Source organism: Nicotiana tomentosiformis, chromosome 2, assembly GCF_000390325.3.
Source record: "Nicotiana tomentosiformis chromosome 2, ASM39032v3, whole genome shotgun sequence".
NCBI classification, from domain to species: domain Eukaryota; kingdom Viridiplantae; phylum Streptophyta; class Magnoliopsida; order Solanales; family Solanaceae; genus Nicotiana; species Nicotiana tomentosiformis.
In genome coordinates this window covers 184,729,812-184,753,953 of record NC_090813.1, presented here as the reverse complement: position 1 = coordinate 184,753,953, position 24,142 = coordinate 184,729,812, and the positions used below count along the sequence as shown (strand labels likewise).

The 24,142-nt window shown below is 38.3% G+C and overlaps 2 protein-coding genes across 2 annotated transcripts; both read right to left on the bottom strand.

The window, feature by feature from the left end:
- Nucleotides 1–2,040: 2,040 nt before the first annotated feature.
- Nucleotides 2,041–13,800, bottom strand: LOC138906779 (uncharacterized). The gene is made up of 2 exons (XM_070196376.1): nucleotides 12,655–13,800; nucleotides 2,041–5,392 (listed from the first exon to the last, which is right to left on the bottom strand). The coding sequence occupies exon 2, from the start codon at nucleotides 5,382–5,384 to the stop codon at nucleotides 4,248–4,250; it is 1,137 nt and encodes a 378-aa protein (XP_070052477.1). The 5' UTR covers nucleotides 5,385–5,392; nucleotides 12,655–13,800; the 3' UTR covers nucleotides 2,041–4,247.
- A 124-nt stretch (nucleotides 13,801–13,924) lies between these two features.
- On the bottom strand, nucleotides 13,925–17,114 carry LOC104092768 (UV-B-induced protein At3g17800, chloroplastic-like). The gene is made up of 2 exons (XM_009598436.4): nucleotides 16,578–17,114; nucleotides 13,925–15,098 (listed from the first exon to the last, which is right to left on the bottom strand). Exons 1-2 carry the CDS (start codon nucleotides 16,946–16,948, stop codon nucleotides 14,315–14,317), a joined length of 1,155 nt encoding a protein of 384 aa, XP_009596731.1. The 5' UTR covers nucleotides 16,949–17,114; the 3' UTR covers nucleotides 13,925–14,314.
- Between the last annotated feature and the right edge of the window lie 7,028 nt (nucleotides 17,115–24,142).

Sequence of the window (24,142 nt, the reverse complement as noted above, 5' to 3'; positions counted from 1 at the left end):
ATTAAACTACCTCAAAGGGTTAAAAATATTATATCTCTCGAGTTCGTAGGTCGCACGAACTATTTGCTAGTATGAATTATGTGTTATGTCATGGTACTGGTTTGGGTCAAGTCCACCATGTGCAAAGTGAAAGATGTTAGATATTGGGTTTGGGTCATCCATATGGACTTACCCGACCCGTTTTAAATGAGATATGATTAAAGGAAGTTACCTAGGGAAGGTTTAACTCCTAAAAAATAAAACTACCACACGTTGCAAAGAAAATGGGAGCATGGGAAGGTTTAACTCCTAAAAAGTAAAACTACCGCACATTTGAATCCGTTACCTCCTGGTAATATGACAGCAATTTTACCAATTATGCCAAGGCTCCCCTTCTGACTTTATATTGCATTAGTTGAAATCAAGTAAATATACAGTATATAATATTGGATTGAGAAAGGTCTGAATGGAGTGACATGTACATTGAGGATTCTTATAGCCGAGCCTCCTTACTTGTAATTAAGGCATAATAGTTGTTTTTAAAGTAAAAATATAGTAAACTGCATGTTTAATCCCTGAAAATATTGGAAATGTTGTGAATTCATCACTTCCTATCAATGCGAATTGCATTTTTCTTATTTATATCAATCAATTGTTTTACTTCCTGATATTTTGTACTTCAATACCATACAAGAGGGGGTGATTTGTGTGGTGTCCAATTTTTCGCGTGCACAGATTATAGAAGAACTTGGTTCTTCTATGTATTCCTTATACTACTATAGTGGAATAATAAATGCGAAAAGTAAAGAACACAAGTATTTTTACGTGAAAAACACCTGGCTTAAAAGGTGAAAAAAATACGACCTACTACCCAGTAAGATTTTTCCCAACACTTCACTAAATCACTGAGCCAAAAACAATATTTACAAAACTCTTTGTAAATCTAAGGATTACCTCTAACCCTTTGTGGCAACCAGCCTCTAGCTGTTGCGACAACTTCAAGTTAACTCTAACTTGAATACAACACTCAAAGTACCTAATACAATTGCTGCTAGATAAAGCTGAAAGGTACAATTTGAAACACCTACTACAATGAAACTAGAGTAAAAGACAGACACTTGGAACTGGTTCTTCTCTCTGGTTCATGTAGCTTCAGGTTAGCACACTTGAATCACAAAAGAATTGCTTGCAAAATGCCTTGATATTTTGCTCTCAACTCACGTTTAACTTCAGCATTTGTGTGTTCCTCTAAAATTAGAATATCCTGCAAGTGAGTTAGTAGAATAGGAAATAACTAGAGTTCTAATGCTATACTCTTCCATGGTGGAAGAGTTCAAGTTATCTTCAACTTCTAACTCCTCCCTTATCTAGGATAGAGTTCTCTCGAGTAAGGAGTCCCTCTCCTTATCACTTATGCAATATTTATGTTCAGGAGATATCAGATATAACTACTTAAGCTTATCTCCTTCACGTGCACGCCTTGCGCTTGAATCTGCCCGTGTCTGTATACACTGTGTATGGACCTGGTTCATGCTTGAGTACCTTTGTCAATCATCAAAACAAACTTCACTTGGGCCAACACTTCCAAATAAAATTAGTTGGGGTCGGCAGTATGATTCGTTTTTTACTATTCGGGTCATATCTGAATCCATTACATTTTACTATTAAGTACTCATAATTTTTTTCCTGTTAAGTGATCAAGATACCAGGTACTCCCTCGATTTCAATTTAGATAACACACTTTCCTTATTAGTCCTCTCCGTAGTACTGGCCATTAAAGAGTGGTGGCCTAGCAGTGGATTGCCCTTCCCAGTTTCCAGGTGGTGCGCTCATGTTGATCTTCTCCTAAGGTGTAAGCCTCTTAAAGGATAACCTGCTCTAATATCAATTGATGTTTAGTACTTCAATACCACATAAGAGGGGGTGATTTGTGTGGTGTCCAATTTTTCGCGTGCACATTTTATAGAAGGACCTGGTTCTTCTATGTGTTCCTTATACTACTGTTGCGGAATAATAAATGCAGAAAGTAAAGAACACAAGTATTTTTATGTGAAAAACACATGGTTCAAAAGGTGAAAAAACCACAACCTACTACCCAGTAGGTTTTTTCCCAATACTTCACTAAAACACTAAGCCAAAAATAGCATTTACAAAACTCTTTGTAAATCTAAGAATTACCTCTAACCCTTCAGGTTAGCACACTTGAATCACACAAGAATTGCTTGCAAAATGCCTTGCTATTTTGCTCTCAACTCACGCTTAACTTCAGCATTTGTGTGTTCCTCTAAAATTAGAATATCCTGCAATATATAGAGTTAGTAGAATAGGAAATAACTAGAGTTCTAATGCTATACTCTTCCATGGTGGAAGAGTTCAAGTTATCTTCAACTTCTAACTCCTCCCTTATCTAGGATAGAGTTCTCTCGAGTAAGGAGTCCCTCTCCTTATCACTTATGCAACATTTATGTTCAGGAGATATCAGATATAACTACTTAAGCTTATCTCCTTCACGTGCACGCCTTGCGCTTGAATCTGCCCGTGTCTGTATACACTGTGTATGGACCTGGTTCATGCTTGAGTACCTTTGTCAATCATCAAAACAAACTTCACTTGGGCCAACACTTCCAAATAAAATTAGTTGGGGTCGGCAGTATGATTCGTTTTTTACTATTCGGGTCATATCTGAATCCATTACATTTTACTATTAAGTACTCATAATTTTTTTCCTGTTAAGTGATCAAGATACCAGGTACTCCCTCGATTTCAATTTAGATAACACACTTTCCTTATTAGTCCTCTCCGTAGTACTGGCCATTAAAGAGTGGTGGCCTAGCAGTGGATTGCCCTTCCCAGTTTTCAGGTGGTGCGCTCATGTTGATCTTCTCCTAAGGTGTAAGCCTCTTAAAGGATAACCTGCTCTAATACCAATTGATGTTTAGTACTTCAATACCACATAAGAGGGGGTGATTTGTGTGGTGTCCAATTTTTCGCGTGCACATTTTATAGAAGGACCTGGTTCTTCTATGTGTTCCTTATACTACTGTTGCGGAATAATAAATGCGGAAAGTAAAGAACACAAGTATTTTTATGTGAAAAACACATGGTTCAAAAGGTGAAAAAACCACAACCTACTACCCAGTAGGTTTTTTCCCAATACTTCACTAAAACACTAAGCCAAAAATAGCATTTACAAAACTCTTTGTAAATCTAAGAATTACCTCTAACCCTTCAGGTTAGCACACTTGAATCACACAAGAATTGCTTGCAAAATGCCTTGCTATTTTGCTCTCAACTCACGCTTAACTTCAGCATTTGTGTGTTCCTCTAAAATTAGAATATCCTGCAATATATAGAGTTAGTAGAATAGGAAATAACTAGAGTTCTAATGCTATACTCTTCCATGGTAGAAGAGTTCAAGTTATCTTCAACTTCTAACTCCTCCCTTATCTAGGATAGAGTTCTCTCGAGTAAGGAGTCCCTCTCATTATCACTTATGCAACATTTATGTTCAGGAGATATCAGATATAACTACTTAAGCTTATCTCCTTCACGTGCACGCCTTGCGCTTGAATCTGCCTGTGTCTGTATACACTGTGTATGGACCTGGTTCATGCTTGAGTTCCTTTGTCAATCATCAAAACAAACTTCACTTGGGCCAACACTTCCAAATAAAATTAGTTGGGGTCGGCAGTATGAGTCGTTTTTTACTATTCGGGTCATATCTGAATCCATTACATTTTAATATTAAGTACTCATAATTTTTTTCATGTTAAGTGATCAAGATACCAGGTTCTTTAGGAGTAGTGTGGACTTCATAGTCACATGCAGTCAAAGTGTTTTCCCCAAAGTGATCCTTGCTATTACCAACTTCTCATTTCTTGAGGGGTACCTTGAAATGAGCAAGTACAACCGTGAAAATGAAACCATAGAGTATGGCATGAGTTTTGGTGCCAGTTAGAATCTAATCTTGTCCAAGCCACACCTCTATTTAGGGTTGTGAAACGGTCGGAGCAATAATAGTACCCAACAAAGAGTCAGGGTCGATTTTCTAGTGGGAGCTATGAATGGGGCTTAGGAGTATATATTCGAAAGAATGAGCTTGAACTATCTCGAATTACACTTCCGCAAAAGTTGGTTTATTTTTAAATCTATTTTAAACTAAGAATTAAAACTAAAAAATTATAGTTGTTTGTCTTTCAAATGGTAAAAAGGCCTAGGGCTATGACCTTCACCTAGGTGTTCACTTAATGGGTTGTAAGCTTTAAATCTTATTTTCTTGGTCGGTGTATATTATAACTATCAACACTCAAGTACCTACTCAATACCTCTCGTTCAGAGAGTGACTTTGCCCAATTTGGCTTTCTCAAGTCCAAATGGGTATTGAATAAAGCAGTTGATAATAATCTCAAGTCGGGTTGTACTATCTCTAGGTTCAACCCTTTAATAAGGTTTACCATAATATTGACTCCCTTCATAGCATTGACTTGCCTCAGGTTTTGCACTTGTTGAAGTTGAGCCTTTTCCAATTGGTTCATGGTGGTTGTCAACTCGGCTATTGCTTTCCCATGGTCATGTAACTCTTTATGAGAAAGAATCACATTTGGATCACCTTGTGGGACATTGGCTCTAGATTGCCACGCCGATGAAGTATCCGCCATTTCATCCAAAACCTCACACACCTCCGCATAAGGCGTAGTCATGAAGTTCCCACCGGCAAGTTGATTCACTACACATTGGTTGGTGGTATTGATCCCCCGATAGAAAATTTGTTGAATCATGTTTTCTGTCATATCATTGTTGGGGCACTCTTTCACCATTGTCCTATATCTTTCCCATATATCATGTAGTAGTTCATTAGGCTCTTGCTTGAAAGCTAAAATTTCATCCCGAAGAATAGCCATGTGCCCGGGAGAAAAGTACTTTGAAACAAATTTCTCCGCAAGTTCATCCCACGTACGAATGGAATGATTTGGCAAACGTTCTAACCAATCTAAAGCTTTCCCCCGTAGAGAGAAGGTAAAAAGCCTTAGCCTTACAGCATCTTCGGAGATATTTGTTTGTTTGCTTCCCCAACACGTATCAATGAACCCCTTCAAATGTTTATATGCATTTTGACCTGGTGCACCGGTGAAGAACCCCCGTTGCTCGAGCAAAGTGAGAATCACATTGGTTATTTGAAAGTTGCCCGCCCTAATATGGGGTGGGACTATAGTACTTGCATACCCTTTATTTGGCAACACCCGGTGTGTAGCCGCTCGTGGTGGAGTTGGGGGTGGAACAGGCACATTGTCTTGAGGCAGGCGGCCTCGTCTATTGGCCTGAGGTTCAAGAGGGACCTCATCCATTGCATCATCATCGACGTCTACATCCCCCATGGCTATGTTTTCGAACTCGTTGTTTGCCATCAATGCACCTACAATACTCACACGTTAGTAACAAGGAAGAAAAATGAGACAATTCATACGCAAAACCAAATATATAGCTAAATCCGTTATTAGCTCCCCGATAGGGGGCCAAAAATTGATCTCGTCCAAGCCACACCTTTATTTGGGGTTGTGAAACGGTCGGAGAAATAATAGTACCCAACAAGGAGTCGGGGTCGATTTTCCACAGGGAGCTATGAATGGGGCTTAGGAGTATATATTCGAATGAATGAGATTGAATTATCTCAGATTACACTTCCACAAAAGTTGGTTTGTTTTTAAATCTATTTTAAACTAAGAATTAAAACTAGCAAATTATAGTTGTTTGTTTTTCAAAAGGTAAAAAGGCCTAGGGCTATGACCTTCACCTAGGTGTTCACTTAATGGGTTGTAAGCCTTAAAGCTTGTTTTCTTGGTCGGGGTGTATTAAAGCTACCAACACTCAAGTACCCACTCAATACCTCTCGGTCAGAGAGTGATTTTGCCCAATTTGACTTTCTCAAGTCCAAATGGGTATTGAACAAAGCAGTTGATAATAAGCTCAAGTCGGGTTGTACTATCTCTAGGTTCAACCCTTTAATTGTGTTTATCAATCTCTCGATTGACCTAATTGCTTGCTAGCTAAGTTTTCCTAGACTAAGTATCTCTTTCTCAAGTAGAGACCAAGTCAATTAGGCATGAGATAATGTTTGCAACCATTAAATCTTCAAATAAAAGCAAGAACTAGGCTAGATAATCAACACCCAACCATAAACAAGCAATAAATCAAATACCCATTAAGTTCACACCCTAGGGTTGGATCACAATCCTAGTGAAAATCTAACTACTCATGCTTAAATTAGGAGATGAAGAAGAAGTGATAATTAAACCCATATTAAAGATTGAAATGATAAAACTAATATTCAAAAAGCTCAAAATGGCAAAAATAACTAAAAGAAGCAAAGTAAACGGTTGCTGATGTCAAAGGGTACATAAATTAACCTAAAAATAAAATAATTCTATTTATACAGTGCTGGAATTTTCGGACAATTAAACGTTTTCGGACTAAAATGAAAGTAAAAAGGTTCTAATAAGTAGTCAAAATCTAGCTACTCATGATTAAATTAGGAGATGAAGAAGAAAAAGTGATAATTAAACCCATATTAAAGATTGAAATGATAAAACTAATATTCAAAAAGCTCAAAATGGCAAAAATAACTAAAAGAAGCAAAGTAAACGGCTGCTGATGTCAAAAGGTACATAAGTTAACCTAAAAAAAATGAAACTATTCTATTTATATAGTGATGGAATTTTTGGACAAAATTGCCCTTCTCGGACGTTCTGCGGACGCACAATTTCATGTGCGGTATGCGCTCTGCTTCAGTCTTGACAGGATTTAAATTTGCGGCCGCACAATTCTAAATCGTGGCCGCATCTCTCATATTCTGTGGTCCGCACTTTTCTGGGTGCGGCCGTACAGGGTTCTTCTGCGGACCGCACATTTCTGAGTGCGACCGCGTAGCTGACTTCTGCGGCCACACAATAATTGTGCGGTCTGCACTTCCTTTGAGCTTGGAATGAGAACTCTATGAACTTCTAATCTTGCTTAACTTCTGCGACCGTACATTTCATGTGAGGATCACACTTTGCAGTTGGACTCTGATAAACTTTCCTTCGCAATCTGAGGCCGCAGATGAAAATCTGCGGTCCGCACTTTGAGCTTTTGTGCCTGATTTTGTCCTTGAGTTCAGATCACTCCTTCTTGAGTTGGATTTCATCTTAGTGGCTTATTTTTCAATTACTCCTGCAATTAAGCATATTTCATCAGTTTTCGGGAATACAATTAAACGCTTTCGGATTAAAACGAAAGTAAAAGAGTGCTAATAAGTAGTCAAAATTCCCACTCATCAACTCTCCCAAATACTTGGTGACAAAGAAGAGATCGATGAATTTTGAAACTATCAAAGTCACTCACCAAGTGAGTGCAATTGTGCATTCAATGGCTCCAAATTTGGAAGATCCCGGTGCTTTAACAATTCCTTGTACCATTGGAAGTGCCAAATTTTCAAAAGCTCTCTGTGACCTTGGGGCGAGTATCAACTTGATGCCCTATTCGGTTTTCAAAATATTGGGAATTGGGCAACCAAGACCTACATCTATGAGATTACAAATGGACGACCGTACAATGAAGAGACAGTTTGGGGTGATTGAGGATGTATTGGTTTGGGTTGACAAGTTCATTCTCCCAGAAGATTTTGTGATTCTCGATTGTGAAGTGGACTATGAGGTGCCGATTATTCTTGGTAGACCTTTCCTTGCTACGGGAAAGGCTCTTGTTGATGTGGAAGTCGGCGAACTCACTTTTCAGGTGGGTGATGAAAAGGCGGTGTTCCACGTGTGCAAATCTATGAGGCAACCGAGTAGTAATGAAGTGTGTTCGTTCGTGGAGTTGGTGACCGATGTGATTATTGATGATACAAGTGCCACAATTAATGTGGGTGACATGTTGGAGGCCGTTTTGCTAAATTTTGATGATGATGAAATGGATGGCTTCATGGAATGTGTAAATTCTTTGCAAGGGATGGGGTCATACAATTATGCACCTAGAAAACATTCCTTGGATCTCGAAAATAGGAAAACTCCTCCTACAAAGCCTTCAATTGAAGAGCCTCCTATCTTGGAGTTGAATCCATTGCCTCTACATCTTAGGTATGAATTCCTTGACCCTTGTTCTACTTTACCGGTTATTCTTTCCTCTTGTTTGACTAACGTCTAGGTTGACTCTATATTGACGGTGCTCCACAAGAGAACGAAAGATATTGGGTGGACTTTGGCGGATATTCGGGGAATAAGCCTGTTACAACCCAAATTCGCATATCATAGATCACGCCGTAAGGTAGTCGACGTAAATCCAAGAAGAGATTATCTTTGAGATGATAATAAGTTAATCCTATTGGTCTTAAACGATACAAGGGTGTATAAGAGTGGTTAACAAATATTAGAAGTTAAACGAATCAAGGATGTTGTAACCCGTATTTTCGGATAACACTAGAGGTGATTAACTGTCCCAAGAGGTCTTGTTTTAATGTATTTGAATCATATAATATCCGCATCATAAGTCTTGAAGTCAAGCGAGTTATGAAATAAAAGTCGATAAAAGTTGTCGCAACTTAGGTTTATAATTTTACTTAAACTTTAGGTCAAATGTTACTGCATTTTTCTCCCAATGTACTTGGAATTATGGGGTGATCTACCTATTAAATTGAAGATCTATGAGTCTAGTTTCCAACGCATTAAACCGTTCGTCGATACGATCTCGGAATAGAGAGATATTCGCGTTTTCGCGAGAGTGCGCCAAGCTGCTCTCTATGGGGCCCACAAAGGCGGTTTAAGACATTTGGACATATATAAGATAACTCAACCCCGTTTTAAGTCATTATTTTTCAGTATATTCAGACCTTATAACCCTAAAAACATTCTCTCAAGGTTCTCTCATGATCCAAGACCCAAACAAAGGGCAAACAACACAAATCAAATGTCGGGAATCCCGTGGCGCTAGTAAGTTTCTTGTTCTTGGCATCTTGAAGCCAATTGGCAAGTGGACATGGGGAAACATACACAGGTCGGAGTATGAGATGCTCTTTTGGCCGCTCATGCCCTGCATGTTTTTCAAGCTTTGTTCCAGGCATTTCATTTTCCGAGCCATTTTCTCTTGTTCGGGATTCTTGACAATCTTTTCTTGCCCAACCGAGAAATCACATTGTGGAGGTTGAGCAAATGAGTACGGGGTCACATATGTTATTTCTGGTTGAAACTGTGGACCTTGAAAGGTGAACGTTGGAGGCTCAACATATGGTTGTGATATACTTGGTTGTGTTGTGGTGCAGACTGGTGCTACAGAGAATATTGTTGGCGGTGCCCTTGAATCCGGCGCCTGGGGGTGAATCACAGAAAGCATGCCAGGACCGTTAGACGGCATTGGAGGATATCCGCACGGGAAGAACAGGTAGGGCACAAGGACGTTGGTAGCCCTACCTAACCTGGGGATCAACTCTGGGAACCCATGTATTGCACTCGGCGGTTCCCTACCTTTAGACCAGGCGTCCCACATTTCCAACATGCAGAGACGCAACATCTTATTTTCTTCAGCAGCTGCTGATTTTGGCTGTGGAATAGTCGATGCCGGGCTATCCTCAAGAGCGATAATTGGTAGATGACTTTCGGAGGCCATAGGAACCCTACATTTGGATCTTGTGAAGTAAGGATGGGAAGCTAGATTACTAACAAAAACCAACCACCTTAACAGAACCTGGCTAATTTGCACACCCAACAACCTTGTTAGTTTTGAGACGCTTAACAGATAGAAAATCGCACGTTGGGATGCAATGCACCTAAACAGTTAAACGCTTCTACCATGTGTTTGAACGGTTGCGTGTTTTATCCCGGCCTTTAAATGTCCCTTTCCATTCTATACCTCTATCATTTCCATATCTGGCTCCCTTTTTTTTTTTTAATATCTTGATTTCTTTTTCTTTTTTTTCTTTTTCTTTTTCTTTTTCTTTTTTTTCGTACTTTGTTTGTCACTATTATTTTTTGACACTCTTTTCTTTCTTTTTCACTCAATTTTTCTTTCTTTCACTCAATTTATTTAATGGCATTGATCGAATCCAGTATGGATTGCCTACGTATCATGACGATGCATGAATCAGACCATTACGTAGTTTAGGAAAATCAGGAATGGAGTAACTAAACTAATTCTTTTTTTTTTACTTTTTTATAACACTCAAACCATGAAAGCGTTTAGAAAAAGAATATATATTTTTACAATTCATTTTTTTTTCTTTTTGGAATTTTCGAAAGAAAGGCTTTTAAAGAGGAAAGAAAATATTTTTGGATTTTTGGTGTTGATTTTTTTTTGAAATTTTTTAAAGAAAGACTTCTAAAGAAGAAAGAAAATATTTTTTGAATTTTTAATTTTTTTTTTTTAATTTTTGGGAGAAAGACTTCTAAAAAAAGGTAGAAAATAATTTTTTGGATTTTGATTTGATTTGTTTTCTTTTTTCGAATGAAAGACTTCTACAAAGAAAATATTTTTGGGTTTAAAGTTTTTACTTTTTTTTATTTGTTTGGGATTTTCTAAGAATAAACTCCTAAAGAATGAACTAAAGGAAAATAAATTTTGGATTTTTTTAAAAATTGGGGGCCGGAACCGATGAGGTTTGCCTATGTATCTCACACCCAGTGAGAATCAGACCCGCGTAGTTCGGTCAGTGTTGACACAACAGGAAAAAAATATGACTATTGAAAACATTGGCTTATTTTGAAATAGACTTTTCTTTTTTTCTCTTATTTTTTTTCAAAACTTCGGTAGAGTTTAGGAATTTTTCAAATACCTGGATTTTTCAGGTACCGGATAAATTCTCTCTCTCTCTCTCTTGCCTCACTCTTGGTTTTTTCTTGGCTTCCTTTCCCTATTATAGAAGCCGGTCAACATGCAAGCCGAAGCAAATATATGCACAGTAGCACGTAAAAATACATCGGGATGGTCTTTTATATTGGGTACATCTGTCCTAGACGGACTCAACCTCTGTGTTGAGTCCCCAAAGTCAAATGCACGTGATGCAAATAAACGTTCCTACTAGAGTTCCGGCATGAGGCTATGTTATCTAGGTTTAAATTTTGGGGTGTGTTGTTCTAGACCTGGCTTACACGAGCGGACAACTCGAGCCGGGGGGAGGGGGGAAGAGGGGGCAGCGTACCGGGAATACAGAAGCTTCACCGGCTTTGCAACTTGTTCGATCCTCGTTCTGAAATTAGGGGTATGACTCTAACAGAAAATAAGTCACGTGAAGCGCACGCTTCCCAGAAGATTTAGAAGACTAGAGAGAAGAAGAAGGGTGTCGTAACAGTTTTATATACAGTTCACAGAATATCAAAGCGGTAAATGAGTGGCAATTAGCACATTAAGCCCAAACATGTAATATCAGACAATCACAAGAAAGCCAAGCATAACAGTTATTCTAAGCTCGAATTTTGAACCCTGAACCAGAGATTTTGGGTTCAAATCCCCAGCAAAGTCGCCAGAGCTGTCACACCTCCTTTTTTCGAGGGATAGGGTATTTTTCCAATTAAAGTGACATTATCCGAAATGAAATTATTTATTTAATCAGAGTCGCCACTTGGAATAATTATTATGGTGTCCCAAGTTACCGATTTATTTTAAAATCCCAAATCGAGAAAATTAACTCTATTTTATGGCCCGCGAGCACAGAAGATCGGGTAAGGAATTCTATTAACCCGGGAGAAGGTGTGAGGCACTCCCGAGTTTCGTGGTTTTAGCACGGTCGCTTAACAATTAATACTTGGCCTAATTATCTGATTTATTACATGTTTTAAACCTGTTGTGCATTTTTTATCCACCGCTTTTAATTAAATATTTAGACGCTTTTAGTATTTATGGAGTTTATTTGAACAAGTTACGATGTCGTACACTTGTCGTTTTTGTACATATTGCAAACCGCGCCACGTGAAACGCACCCGCGATTTACAACATGTTTATTTTAATTGTTTGAAGTTGTAGTCAAGTCGCATAAAATACGCACTTGAGTTGGGATTTACATATCTTGACCATGCCACGGGAACCGTACTCATGACCACGATAATTTATTAATCGTGCCTGAGGTATCTAGCACGTCTATAATTGTGTTTTAACTACATTTGAGATGTATTGAGAGAAGGAATTATGGAACAATCGAGAAAAATGAGTCACCTTTTGTTCTTATTAAGTTGGCCGATGAAAAATAAATTATTTGGTCCATGTTCTACCCAATAAACCCGAAGCCCACTAAAACATAACTAAATTGTATTCTGTCAAAGAAAACCCATTATGCAACCTAAACTACTTACTCATTTCAAATTATTAAAATCATATATGGCCCATATTAGTCACACAATCCAACTGGCCATTAATCTACTATAACTAATGTCTAAATGTAAACCCAAAACAGAAGGTGAATCAACAACATTGAAACTTATTTTTGATAAATAAACAATTGAAAATTGGTAAGACAAGCAATTCCAATTAAATACTAAATGAATGAAACAGTAGAGAATAATGTTAAAACCATAGACAAGATAGGAGCATATCACAAATTTTACCAATCAAGGACAATAATAGCAGTAAGTAAATCAAAGAAAACCGAGCAATCCAAACAAATCTGCAAATTTATTGAAGAGCACGGTATTGAAAATACACTAAGAGAAGAAAAAGGACCTTTATTGCTGCATATGCTCTAACATTCACAATGAAAGAGGAGCTCCCAAATTACAATCCTAAAACGATCTGTAGATCAGGACTTCGACGAACCCGGAAACTTCGAACGACACCTCACTTTAACGATGATTTCCGATAGTATGTTAGTGATGTTTTGTGCTGTTGTTTCATGGTGGTTTTGGGGTATTTTTGGAGCTGGAATTTGGGGAGTTTTGGAGCTGGATTTCAGGATGTATTTTAGGGAATTTCGGGCTGTTATTGAGCTGCTTTTAGGGAGTAATTTCAGCTGTGTTTTGGCTGATTTTTGGTGAGTTTTGGGGCTGTTTTGAAGCTGGTTTTCAGCATGGCTTTGGCTGGAATTTCGCTGGTATTTCAGCAATGTTTTGGGGTATTTTTGGTGGAAGCTTGGTGTGTTTTTTTAAGGAAGGAAAACAGAGGTGTTTGGATGGTGTTGAGGCGGCTGATTTGGTGGAGGAGACGGGGCTGTTTAGCAGAGTTTTTTGGGCTAAAAATGGGGGTAAGATGGTGAAGCTTTGATGGTCGATTTCGTGGAGAGGGAGGCTGCGCTATTGTACTTTCTTTTTCGTCCCTTCCTTTGTGAAGTGTGTGCGCGCTCTATATCTGATGTGAGGAAGTGGGGGAAGTGGAGTAAAGTGAGTGTGTGCAGTTTAAAATGACATTAGGGTGTTGGGGGAAAAGGGGTAGAGTGAGTGTGTGTTAGCGTAAAATGACGTTACGAATTTTGGGGAAAAGGGATAAAGTAGTGGTAGTGTAAAGTGACATGAGAGAGTTGGGGAAAAGGGGTAAAATGAGGTATTGGTGGGACGAGTGATATAATATTTTAAGTAACACCTCTAAAAGGTGAAATAAGAGTTAAAACATGTAAATTAAACTTAAAATATATTTGCATACTAAAAAGTGGTAAAAAATTCAAACATGATAAAAAATTAGGTGCTCAGATCGACAACATAAAAATATTTTCTATAATAGGTGTATATAAGTAATACTTTTACGAGTTGGTATCGCCAGTGGGAATTGAATACTTCATTCCCTGATCATGCATGATTTGTTTCTGCAATAGATACTTGAAAATATAGGTATCTAATAAAAGCCAAGATATTCTTTTTTGACCACTCGTAGAACAACAACAACAACAATAACATACCTAAAAAAATCTCACAAGGAAGGTAGTGTATACGCAAACCTTATTCCTAGCTCGTGGAGATAGAGAGGCTATTTCCGAAGACATTCGGCTTTTGACCACTTGTGATATGTCAAAAATCATGAAAGTGCTCACACCTCGTCAGTTATATACTAGAAATAATGCTCTATACAACTCCAAATTTACAAAGTGTAAATCCACAGATAATGAATACCTGGAATATACATCAAGAAAACTGCAGTATATGTGACAACTCTACTACATAGTATACCATCCAACTACTATCTATACTATAACCTTGAGCCTCTTTCTTCTTTTTTTGCAGCAGGCGACGATTGATGGGATATATAAGCACACGCGGAATCAGCACAATTTTCCCTTACACCATTACATGGCGAAAGTCAAGAGTGGACCTCCTCGTTATGTCTAAGTAAGTGAGATCAAAACTACGAAGATTATATCGTGCTTCCTTCGATTGAAACCGCCCTTCTAGCATTGTTAGTTCTCCTCGAGCTGATAAAATATCCTAACATAATCTTCTGCATCCCAAAGGAAAGAACCAAAAGCAACAGCCTCTAACACAATCCTTTTCAGACTCGCCAATGACGTGGAAACTACCTCATCGCTCTCATCGCCAAAAAGTGCAGAACAATGTTTCTCAATCAGATTCAGTGCCTCCTTGCATTTCGGTTTTGCACACATCTGCATTATTTCATGGTCAAAATTCATAACATAAGACCTAAGCTTTTCATTCTTCTTCCCCTGGACAAGTGATGTTGGACCGACTAATGTAGATCGTGTGCCACTGAGACGACCAAAGGGTACGCTGTTTTGTTTTAACGGCCACGACCCTGAAACTAAAAGGTTGCTTGAAGTAGTAACACCAAGATCAGAGTTGATATGATCAAGACTCAGTTCCATATGGTGTCTCAACGAGGCCGACTTCAAAAAATATCCATACAGAATCGAAGAAGCATAAACTCGATGGATTTGGAGCTTTGGGACTTGAGTAGGGGTCCAATTTTCTGTCACGTTCGACTTCTCTTTCCATCCGATAACAGTAAGAAGATGTTCTCTTACCATTTCGAGTACTTCAAAGCTATGGATTGACTCGAGCTCCCAGTCCCGACAGGGCCATATCTCGAGTCTGCCATTGTACATGCATTTGGAGAGCTTTGGAACCAAGTGCACTCCGATTTCAGAGAACTTATAAACTATTAACATGTACAGAATATCCTCAACAGAATTTCGACATTCCAGCCTTTTCAGTTCAGCAATCCTCCTGGAATTTCATCATATACAAATATTAGTAAAGTATATGGAAGTGACTGGACAAGTCTACATTTGAATGAGTAAGTATCAGGTAATTAAACAAGCAGTGTTCGAACAAACAATCCTATCATCATAATGCAGAAACCAGAATTCAGTTACCTACAATTTTGTAATTTGTTCGATGAAGTAGGAACCTAATCAACGACTATGTCTAATTACTCTAAACGATCTCTTTTAAAACCATAGTAATGTCAAATTTAGTCGTGTTCATGCAAAAGTTGTAGCAAAAGCATAGTAATGGTTGCGGCAGATCCGGGACTTAAACTTAATGGGTTCAAAATTAAATATTTGTTGAAATTTAGATAAAATTTCGCATATATATATATATATATATATATATACACACACAACCTGTAAGCAGAGACCTATTTGTAACTCCCTTTGCCCCAATCTTGTGACACAATTAGACTTTTATGCCGCAAAAATTATATTTAACTGAAGTCAATGTTAATTTCTTCAAAATTTTGAAAATTAAACTTAATTAAGAACATGTAAGTATTTCAAAAAACTTGCACTACTCTCTGGCTCAAAGTATAACCAGTTATTTCCTCTTCAGAATACCCAATAAATCAAAGATTTGGAGAACAAACTTGCTCAGTACCATAAAATTCAGATATACAAAGATGAAGAAACCTCTAAATATCATCTTAGATCCAGAACACCAAACACTTAAATAACAGGACTAACGAATGCACGACACACCAAGATTGAATGCTAATCAGACGGTTGTAGTGAACTTTTGCTTCTTTAGTTCAACTTCAAGTTACGGAGATAACGAAGAGATACTAAGGTCAACGTGGCGCCATCCCACACTGCTTCGCCAAAATATATACAACTGATCGACACCGGGCAAATTAAACATCAAGTTTGGATAGTGAGTAAAGACTTAGGACCTCCACACAATACCATACCCAAACCATTGTACAAGTCAATTTACGGCAATAACTTAGTTTCTATACGCTGACAGTGTAAATAAATCTTTTTACAGTATTAAGTTGACTTACAACAACAACTAATTCTAGTATCAAGTCCGACTATCATATTAAGTTGACTTACAACAACAAATTCTACTATCAAGTCTGATTATCATATTGAGTTCTTACAACAACAACTAATTATACTTTCATGTACGATAGGTTAAAGTTGTCTACCTATAGGTTACAAGTTCAAGCAACCACTAATGGTAGACTGTGTAAGTCACATCCTTTGGGTGCGGGTCCCAAACTCGGGATGCTTTGTAAACCGGGCTATTATTCCTATGTCCGATATGTTAACCAGGAAAATAGAATAATGACCTACTATATCCCTTAAAATTGCAGTGATTGTTAAAATAATTAAATTATATCATCAGTATATATAACTTAAAACTCTTATGACAATAGGTCGACACGGCTTGTGAAAATATGAAAAGGGGAAAGGGGACACCAACCTGTGAAGAACAGCTTCATCAGACCCCAAGTTGAGATTCATACGAAGAAAAGCTTCACCCTTCTCATAACCCAACTTTGCCAATTCTTTTTGCACAACAGCATAAAAACACTTTCTATCATTCTGAAAAATATTGCTCAAAAATCTCCCTTCTTCTGTCCTTGGCACTATTGGCACGCTCAAACCACTGAATTCACAATTACTACTGCTGCTATTATTATTATTACTACTACTTTTACCACTTGCCACCACAACCAACGATTTTCTGAAATTTAATGGAGAAAAAGGTATTGATGAAAAAAGGGTATTTTTTACTGTGAAAGGTAAAGATTGAGGAAGAGAAATATTGGTGTAAAAGAAGCCACAGTCCATTCAAGAAACAACTGGTAAGAACAGAATAGAGAAGGAATTTGGTGGCGGAATTTAGTGTGTAGCTAAGAAACACGCGAAAGAGAGGAAAATATTAGTATGATAGTTTTCAAGATTGTTTTTGGTGAAAATTGAAGTAGTAGATATTCTACCAGCATGAAAAACCAAAGTTAATAAGACTTGCAATCCTTCTCATTAAAGAATTATTAGTTGTAGAGTCCTTATCCAACTCAATCATGAACTTTTACAAATAATTATTATAAGAGAATAATATTATTGATCTGATAAAATATACTATACGAGATTATTAATAATATGTGGGCCCCGTTTAAAAATTGGAATCTTAACCTAATAAACAATTGGATTTACTGTGCAAGTATGCATAAATTATACTTATATATTAATTTTACACAATATATATATATATATATATATATATATATATATATATATATATATATATATATTATTTGCTACATATTTTTAGTTTAGCCACTCTATGCCAAGGGTGGTCAAGCGCACATCTTTCGCTAAAAATTTATACTGTGTATATAAGTTAAATATTAGTTCTTTATATGATTATATATTATATTTTGAACACCCTTAATACAGTTGAGTGAGGCAATCGAGAATGTTCAAAGTAATATGTTATTCACGGGTTCAAATTTCTACTCATTTTATTTGCCAAAACTAAATGGAGACCAGTATGTGTGGTCTATTTGATTCTTTTTCAATCTAATCTATAAAAAAAATCCTAATTATAACTCTTATAATTTAAAATGTATAAAAATAAACAAATATCTTAAAAGTAATTTTTTAACTAAAAATTATTTCTTGAATAAATTTTATAATTTAAAAGTCAAGCTCTACTCAACAAAAGCTCTCTCCAAACTACAAATCCTCTCCACTTTCTCTTTCTTTTGGTTTTATACTTACTTTTATTGGTAAAATTTCTAATGCTGTATTTTTGTTATTTTAATTTATAAAATAATAGTTTTATTAATTTTTTTTATTGTTTAACAAAATATTGCATAGTTTAATTTAAAAAATTTGGCACCATTTATGAACAACAAAAATTATTAATTTATTTAAAATTTGAACACTCTTAAACAAAATTCTTAGCTACACTACTAATTGGATGGACAATTATTTAGATTAATTCTGAAAATCTAATGTTCTTCGCATTGAAAATAGAGGAGTAACTGGGAGACAAGAGAGTAAGGGAGTGGTGGGGTTTAAGGTTTTTGTTCGAGAAATGTTGACTCGAGAGTGGAGGAGTTGGCAAAGATAAATGAACACAGTCAAAGAGGATAAGGATGGTGTGTTATCAGCTAGTAAAAAAAAGAACTTTTTGCTCAATATAAGTTGAAAAGAAAACGGGAAACGGTTATAGTTAATAGTTATCCTTGTATTATTACAAAATATTTAATTTACCCTCCTTTTATTTCCGATTTTATTTAAGCCGTTATATATGTCTAAATGACATGAACTAACTAGTTTGATAATTGAAAAATAGCAGTATTTGTAAAGTATTTAAAAATGGTCACTATTAAATACAAAAATAAATCAGACCAAACACGCAAAAAAAATTCAGTATAATATGATAGATTATATAACTACTGCATAAAATAATCTAAAATAATCTAACATATTTATATTTGAATTCTAGCACATTATAAATTCTAACACACTATGCTGGAATTTCGTATGTAAAAAATTAGAACTTCAGCATATTATGGTGAAATTTTTTGAATTTTAACGAAGAATATTTTTGTTTAGATTTTATTTTCGCATAAAAAATAACTAAATTTAATTAATTTTAAAATTATACTCCCTCCGTTCGAATTTATGTGAACCTGTTTGAATGGACACGAATTTTAAGAAAAAATGAAGACTTTTAGAATTTGTGGTCCTAAACAATTCAAAAAGGTGCACAGAGTATTTGTGTGGTTATAAAAGTTTCTCATTAAGGGTAGAATTATAAGTTTAAGCAAAATTATTTTCAAATTTAAAATTGGGTCATTCTTTTTGGAACGGACCAAAAAGAAAATAGGTTCACATAAACTAGAACGGATGTAGTAACTAATTTTCAATTAACAATGGTAAACCAAGCTAATCTTGAATTTCTTTCGTTATACGTTTGTGTATTCGGGTAAAATCGAGCAATGCATGTCCTGGTGAAGAAGACGGAAGGGGGTACGAACACGCGAGGTTGAAGTCGAGGCTGGGAGCCTTCGTACCGAGACCCATGAAAAATTAACAATGGACTCATCGTCGGGCGTGATAAAGCAATGCTCCCGATATGGCAAACGGTTACGCACGACTAACAGAGGGCTGTGATATCCGTACTTAACCGGATATCATGGCGCATATCTCGCCCGTTGTCGGTTACGAATCAGTAATTAGCAAGAAAGAGAGATTTTTACCTTTTTAGACTTGTATTAGGGATGAAACTCCCCTACTATATAAAAGAGAAAGTTTTTCTTTGATAACACACATTGTAACTTGCATACCAAGGCAATAAAAATTCATTTTTCTACTTTCTAGCTATTGTGAAGTTCTTACTTTATTGTTGTTCTTCATTCACAATTGGCTTTGAACCAAGGTTTCGATCGAGGGCAAATCTACTGTTCAACCTAAGTTCGAGCCATGTCGTAGCATTACAATTGGTTTGATTATTCATTTTATCTTTAACTCGTTTATCTAATATTCTTGATTAGTTGTGTTGAATCAATCCACATATCCTTAAAACCGCGTACAAATTTAATTGTTATTCGTTTTAAGCGTAAACAGTTTGGTGCCCACCGTGGGGCTAAGGATAATAATGGTGATTTGATACAAATCTCCATAACACACTCTATTTTATGCTTGTTCTTTAAAGTCTTAATTTCAGGTTAGTTTAAAAATATCAAATTCTCAGTCTACCCACCTGAACGTTGACGCTGAGTCTGGCCATCATGGCAAAATAACAATCTGGTACTTAGCAACGAGGTACCTCCTGCCGATCCCAACGGAGGACTAGTTGCTGATCTGGTCGATGCTATCTCACAGGTGGCCATCTATGTCAACCTGCCAATTGATCCCGAAAACAGCGTTCGCGGGGGACCCCGACCAACTGCTCGAGAAGCGTCCGAAGGCGAAGGCGATGGGGTTAGCCTACGGTTAATCTTCAAAATATTGCAGGCTCAACATGCGGTGATAGCGCATCTGCATAATCAAAGCCACGCCCCCAGCAAAGTTAAGCCCGAACCGTCTAGGGAGAATATCTAAATGAATATGCAGATCACCGAGAAACCGGCTGAAGGTGAGTCCGGGGTCAATCCCGAAATAATGAAAATGCTTGAAGCATTAACGAAACGGGCGGAATCATGTGAAAATAAAATTGAGGCCAATGACAAGAAGGTGGAAACATACAATTCTAGGGTCGACCAAATCCCGGGAGCACCCACGATATTGAAGGGGTTGGATTCCAAGAAGTTTGTCCAGAAGCCTTTTCCTCCGAGCGTGGCACCGAAGCCGATCCCTAAGAGGTTTCGTATGCCCGACATCATAAAATATAACAGAATCATGGATCCGAATGAGCATGTGGCCTCCTATACATGCGCAATCAAAGGGAATGACTTGGAAGAAGATGAAATCGAGTCAGTGTTAATGAAGAAATTTAGGAAAACTTTGTCCAAAGGAGCAATGATATGGTATCACAACTTACCCCCAAATTCCATTGACTCGTTTGCTATGCTTGCAGATGCTTTCATGAAGGCCCATGCCGGGGCCATCAAGGTCGAGACCAGAAAGCCGGACCATTTCAAGGTTAAACAAAGAGACAACGAGATGCTCAGGGAGTTCGTGTCGAGATTCCAGATGGAACGAATGGACCTGTCTCCGGTCGCAGATGATTTGGCCGTTCAGGCATTTACTCAAGGACTTAACCTCCGAAGCTCCTTGGCTTCACAGCACCTAAAACAAAATTTGGTAAAGTACCCGGCGGTAACATGGGCCTACGTCCACAATAGGCACCAGTCAAAGATCAGAGTCGAGGACGACCAACTCGGAGCCCCTTTTGGGTCTGTTTATCCCATCAGGGCCGACGGCAGGTCCAAGAGAGCCGTCGATCATGAGCCAAGGCCGGTCCGGGATCGGTACCAACCACACATTGCGGATCAAAGGGGAAATGGGTCTGGGCATCAGCCTACGAGGAACGAAAAGAGAGGCGATCGAGGGCCTAGTAGCTGAGGTCTGATGAGCAAAAATGGTTTCGACAGGCCGCTCGGGGTAGGGAAGCACCAAGATTATCAGGGTATAACTTCAATGTTGATGTTGTCAGCATCGTATCAGCCATCGGGTGTATCAAGGAGACCAAATGGCCCCAACCATTGCAATCCAACCATACCCAAAGAGATCCTAACTTGATGTGCAAGTATCATGACACTTATGGCCACAAGACCGAGAATTGCCGACAATTGAGAAAAATTTGCTCGGTTGTTCAATAACGGCACCTCCGAGAATTTCTGAGTGATTGAGCTAAAACCCACTTCAGGAACAGGGACGGCAAAAAACTGGCCAAATAAGAGGAGCCTCAACACGTCATCAACATGATCATTTGAGGGGTTGATGTCTCTCGAGGACCAATAATAAAACGCACTAAAATATCTATCACAAGTGAAAAATGCACCCAAGATTATGTCCCAGAAGGAACCATTTCGTTCGGCGATAAGGATGCCTAGGGAATCATGCAACCACACAATGATGCGTTGGTAATATCCGTGCTTATTAATAATTCTCGAGTTAAACGTGTGTGGATTGATCCATGTAGCTCAGCCAACATCATCATATCGAGGGTCGTAGAGCAATTAGGGTTACAGTAACAAATAGTGATGACGGTCCGGGTGTTAAACGGATTTAACATGGCATATGAAACCACTAAAGGGGAGATAACCCTACTAGTAAACATCGTCGGGATGATCCAAGAGAAAAAGTTCTATGTGATCAAAGGGGACATGAGGTACAACGCCCTATTCGGAAGTCCATGGGTTAACAACATGAGGGTTGTACCCTCAACCTTACGTTATGCGTTAAAGTTCCTTATGCCGATAGGAGTCAAGACGATCTACGGAGAGCAGTCGACCGCAAAGGAAATGTTTGCAGTTAACGAGGTAACCCTGGTGCCTGCGGTTTCGACATCAAGGAACTCGGATCCGACCAGAAAGGAAGAAATTAAATAGCAATCACTGATGCCGGTCTCGACCGAACCAGAGTAATGAGAAGTAGACGAGGAGGATGAATATAGAGTTTCGAGATCGTTAATAGCTCTTGATGATATCGACGCCACCAAATCGACGGCCGAGGAGTTGGAGCAAGTCATATTGATCAAACACCTACCAGATCGAAAGGTATACCTTGGCACGGTGTTAATTTCCGAGCTCAGAAAAAACTCATTAATTTTCTTAAAGCTAAGATAGACTATTTCGCTTGGTCCCATCTTGACATGACAGGGATCCTACCGGAAGTAACCACCCATAAACTGAGTTTGGACCCAAAGTTCCATCCGGTTAAGTAGAAGAGGAGACCACAGTCCGTGGTCAAGCATGCATTCGTCAAGGACGGGGTATCCGAACTCCTTAAAATAGGGTCCATTCGGAAAGTTAAATACCCCCGACTGGTTAGCTAATGTAATGGTAGTGCCTAAAAATGGGAATAAGCTAAGAATTTGTGTAGATTACAAATATCTAAACAAGGCATGCCCCAAGGATATTTTTCCTTTGCCTAACATCGATCGGATGATCGACGCGACGGTCGGCATGAGATACTCAGCTTTCTCGATGCCTATTCTGGTACAACCAAATTCGGATGGACTCAGATGATCAAGAAAAGACTTCTTTTATCACTAAATTCGGCACCTACTATTATAATGTAATGTCGTTCGGATTCAAGAACATTGGTGCCACCTATCAACACCTAGTAAATCGAATGTTCGAATAACAGATAGAAAAATTAATGGAAGTTTATATTGACGACATGTTAGTTAAGTCCCTACGAGCAGAGGACCATTTTAAACATTTGCAGGAAACCTTCGACATACTGAAGAAATATAACATAAATCTGAACCCAGAGAAGTCTGCATTCATGGTATCCAATCGAGGGATCGAGATCAATCCCGACAAAATCAAAGTCATAGAGGACATCACTATGGTGGACAACGTCAAGGCCGTTCAAAGGCTAACCGGGCGTATAGCTGCCCTGGGCCAGTTCATATCAAGGTCCTCGGACAAAAGACATCGGTTCGTCTCACAGTTAAAGAAGAAGAATAATTTTTCCTGGACCCCAGAATGCCAGCAAGCTTTGGAAGAACTCAAACGGTATCTATCGAGTCCGCCCCTACTCCACACTCCGAAGGCGGACAAATAACTATACCTTTACTTGGCAATTTTCAAGATGGCGGTAAGTGGAGTCTTAGTTCGGGAGGAAGAAGGTACGCATTTCCCTATTTACTATGTCATTAGAACTCTAGGCGAGGCCGAAACAAGGTATCCTCACCTGGAGAAATTGGCGCTCGCTTTGCTAAGCGCCTCCAGAAAGCTAAAGCCATACTTTCAATGCCACCCCATATGTGTCGTAACTTCTTACCCGTTGAGGAACATAATGCATAAACCCGAGCTCTCGGGCCGGTTGGCCAAATAGGCCGCCGAAATTAGCGGGTACGATATCGAGTATCGACCCCGAATCGCCATAAAATATCAAATTTTGGCAGACTTCGTGGCCGACTTTACGCCGACCTTAATACCCGAAATCGAGAGGGAATTATTATTAACCTCGAGGATCACCTCGGGAATCTGAACTCTTTTTACGAATGGTGCCTTGAACGCGAAGGGGTTCGGGCTCGAACTTGTGTTAAACCACCCACGAGAAACGTAATTAGACAATCTATTAGAACTGTAAAATTGTCTAACAATAAGGCTGAGTATGAGATCATGATTGCAGGTCTAGAATTGGCTAAAAACCTTGGGGCCGAGGTGATCAAAGTCAAGTGCAACTCCCTCCTCATGGTAAACCAAGTTAATGGGATGTTCGAAGTAAAAGAAGAACTGATGCGAAGGTACTTAGACAAATTACAGGTAACACTGCATCTATTTAGGAAATGGACCCTACAACACGTACATCGAGATCAGAACAATGAGGCCAATGCTCTGGCCAACTTGG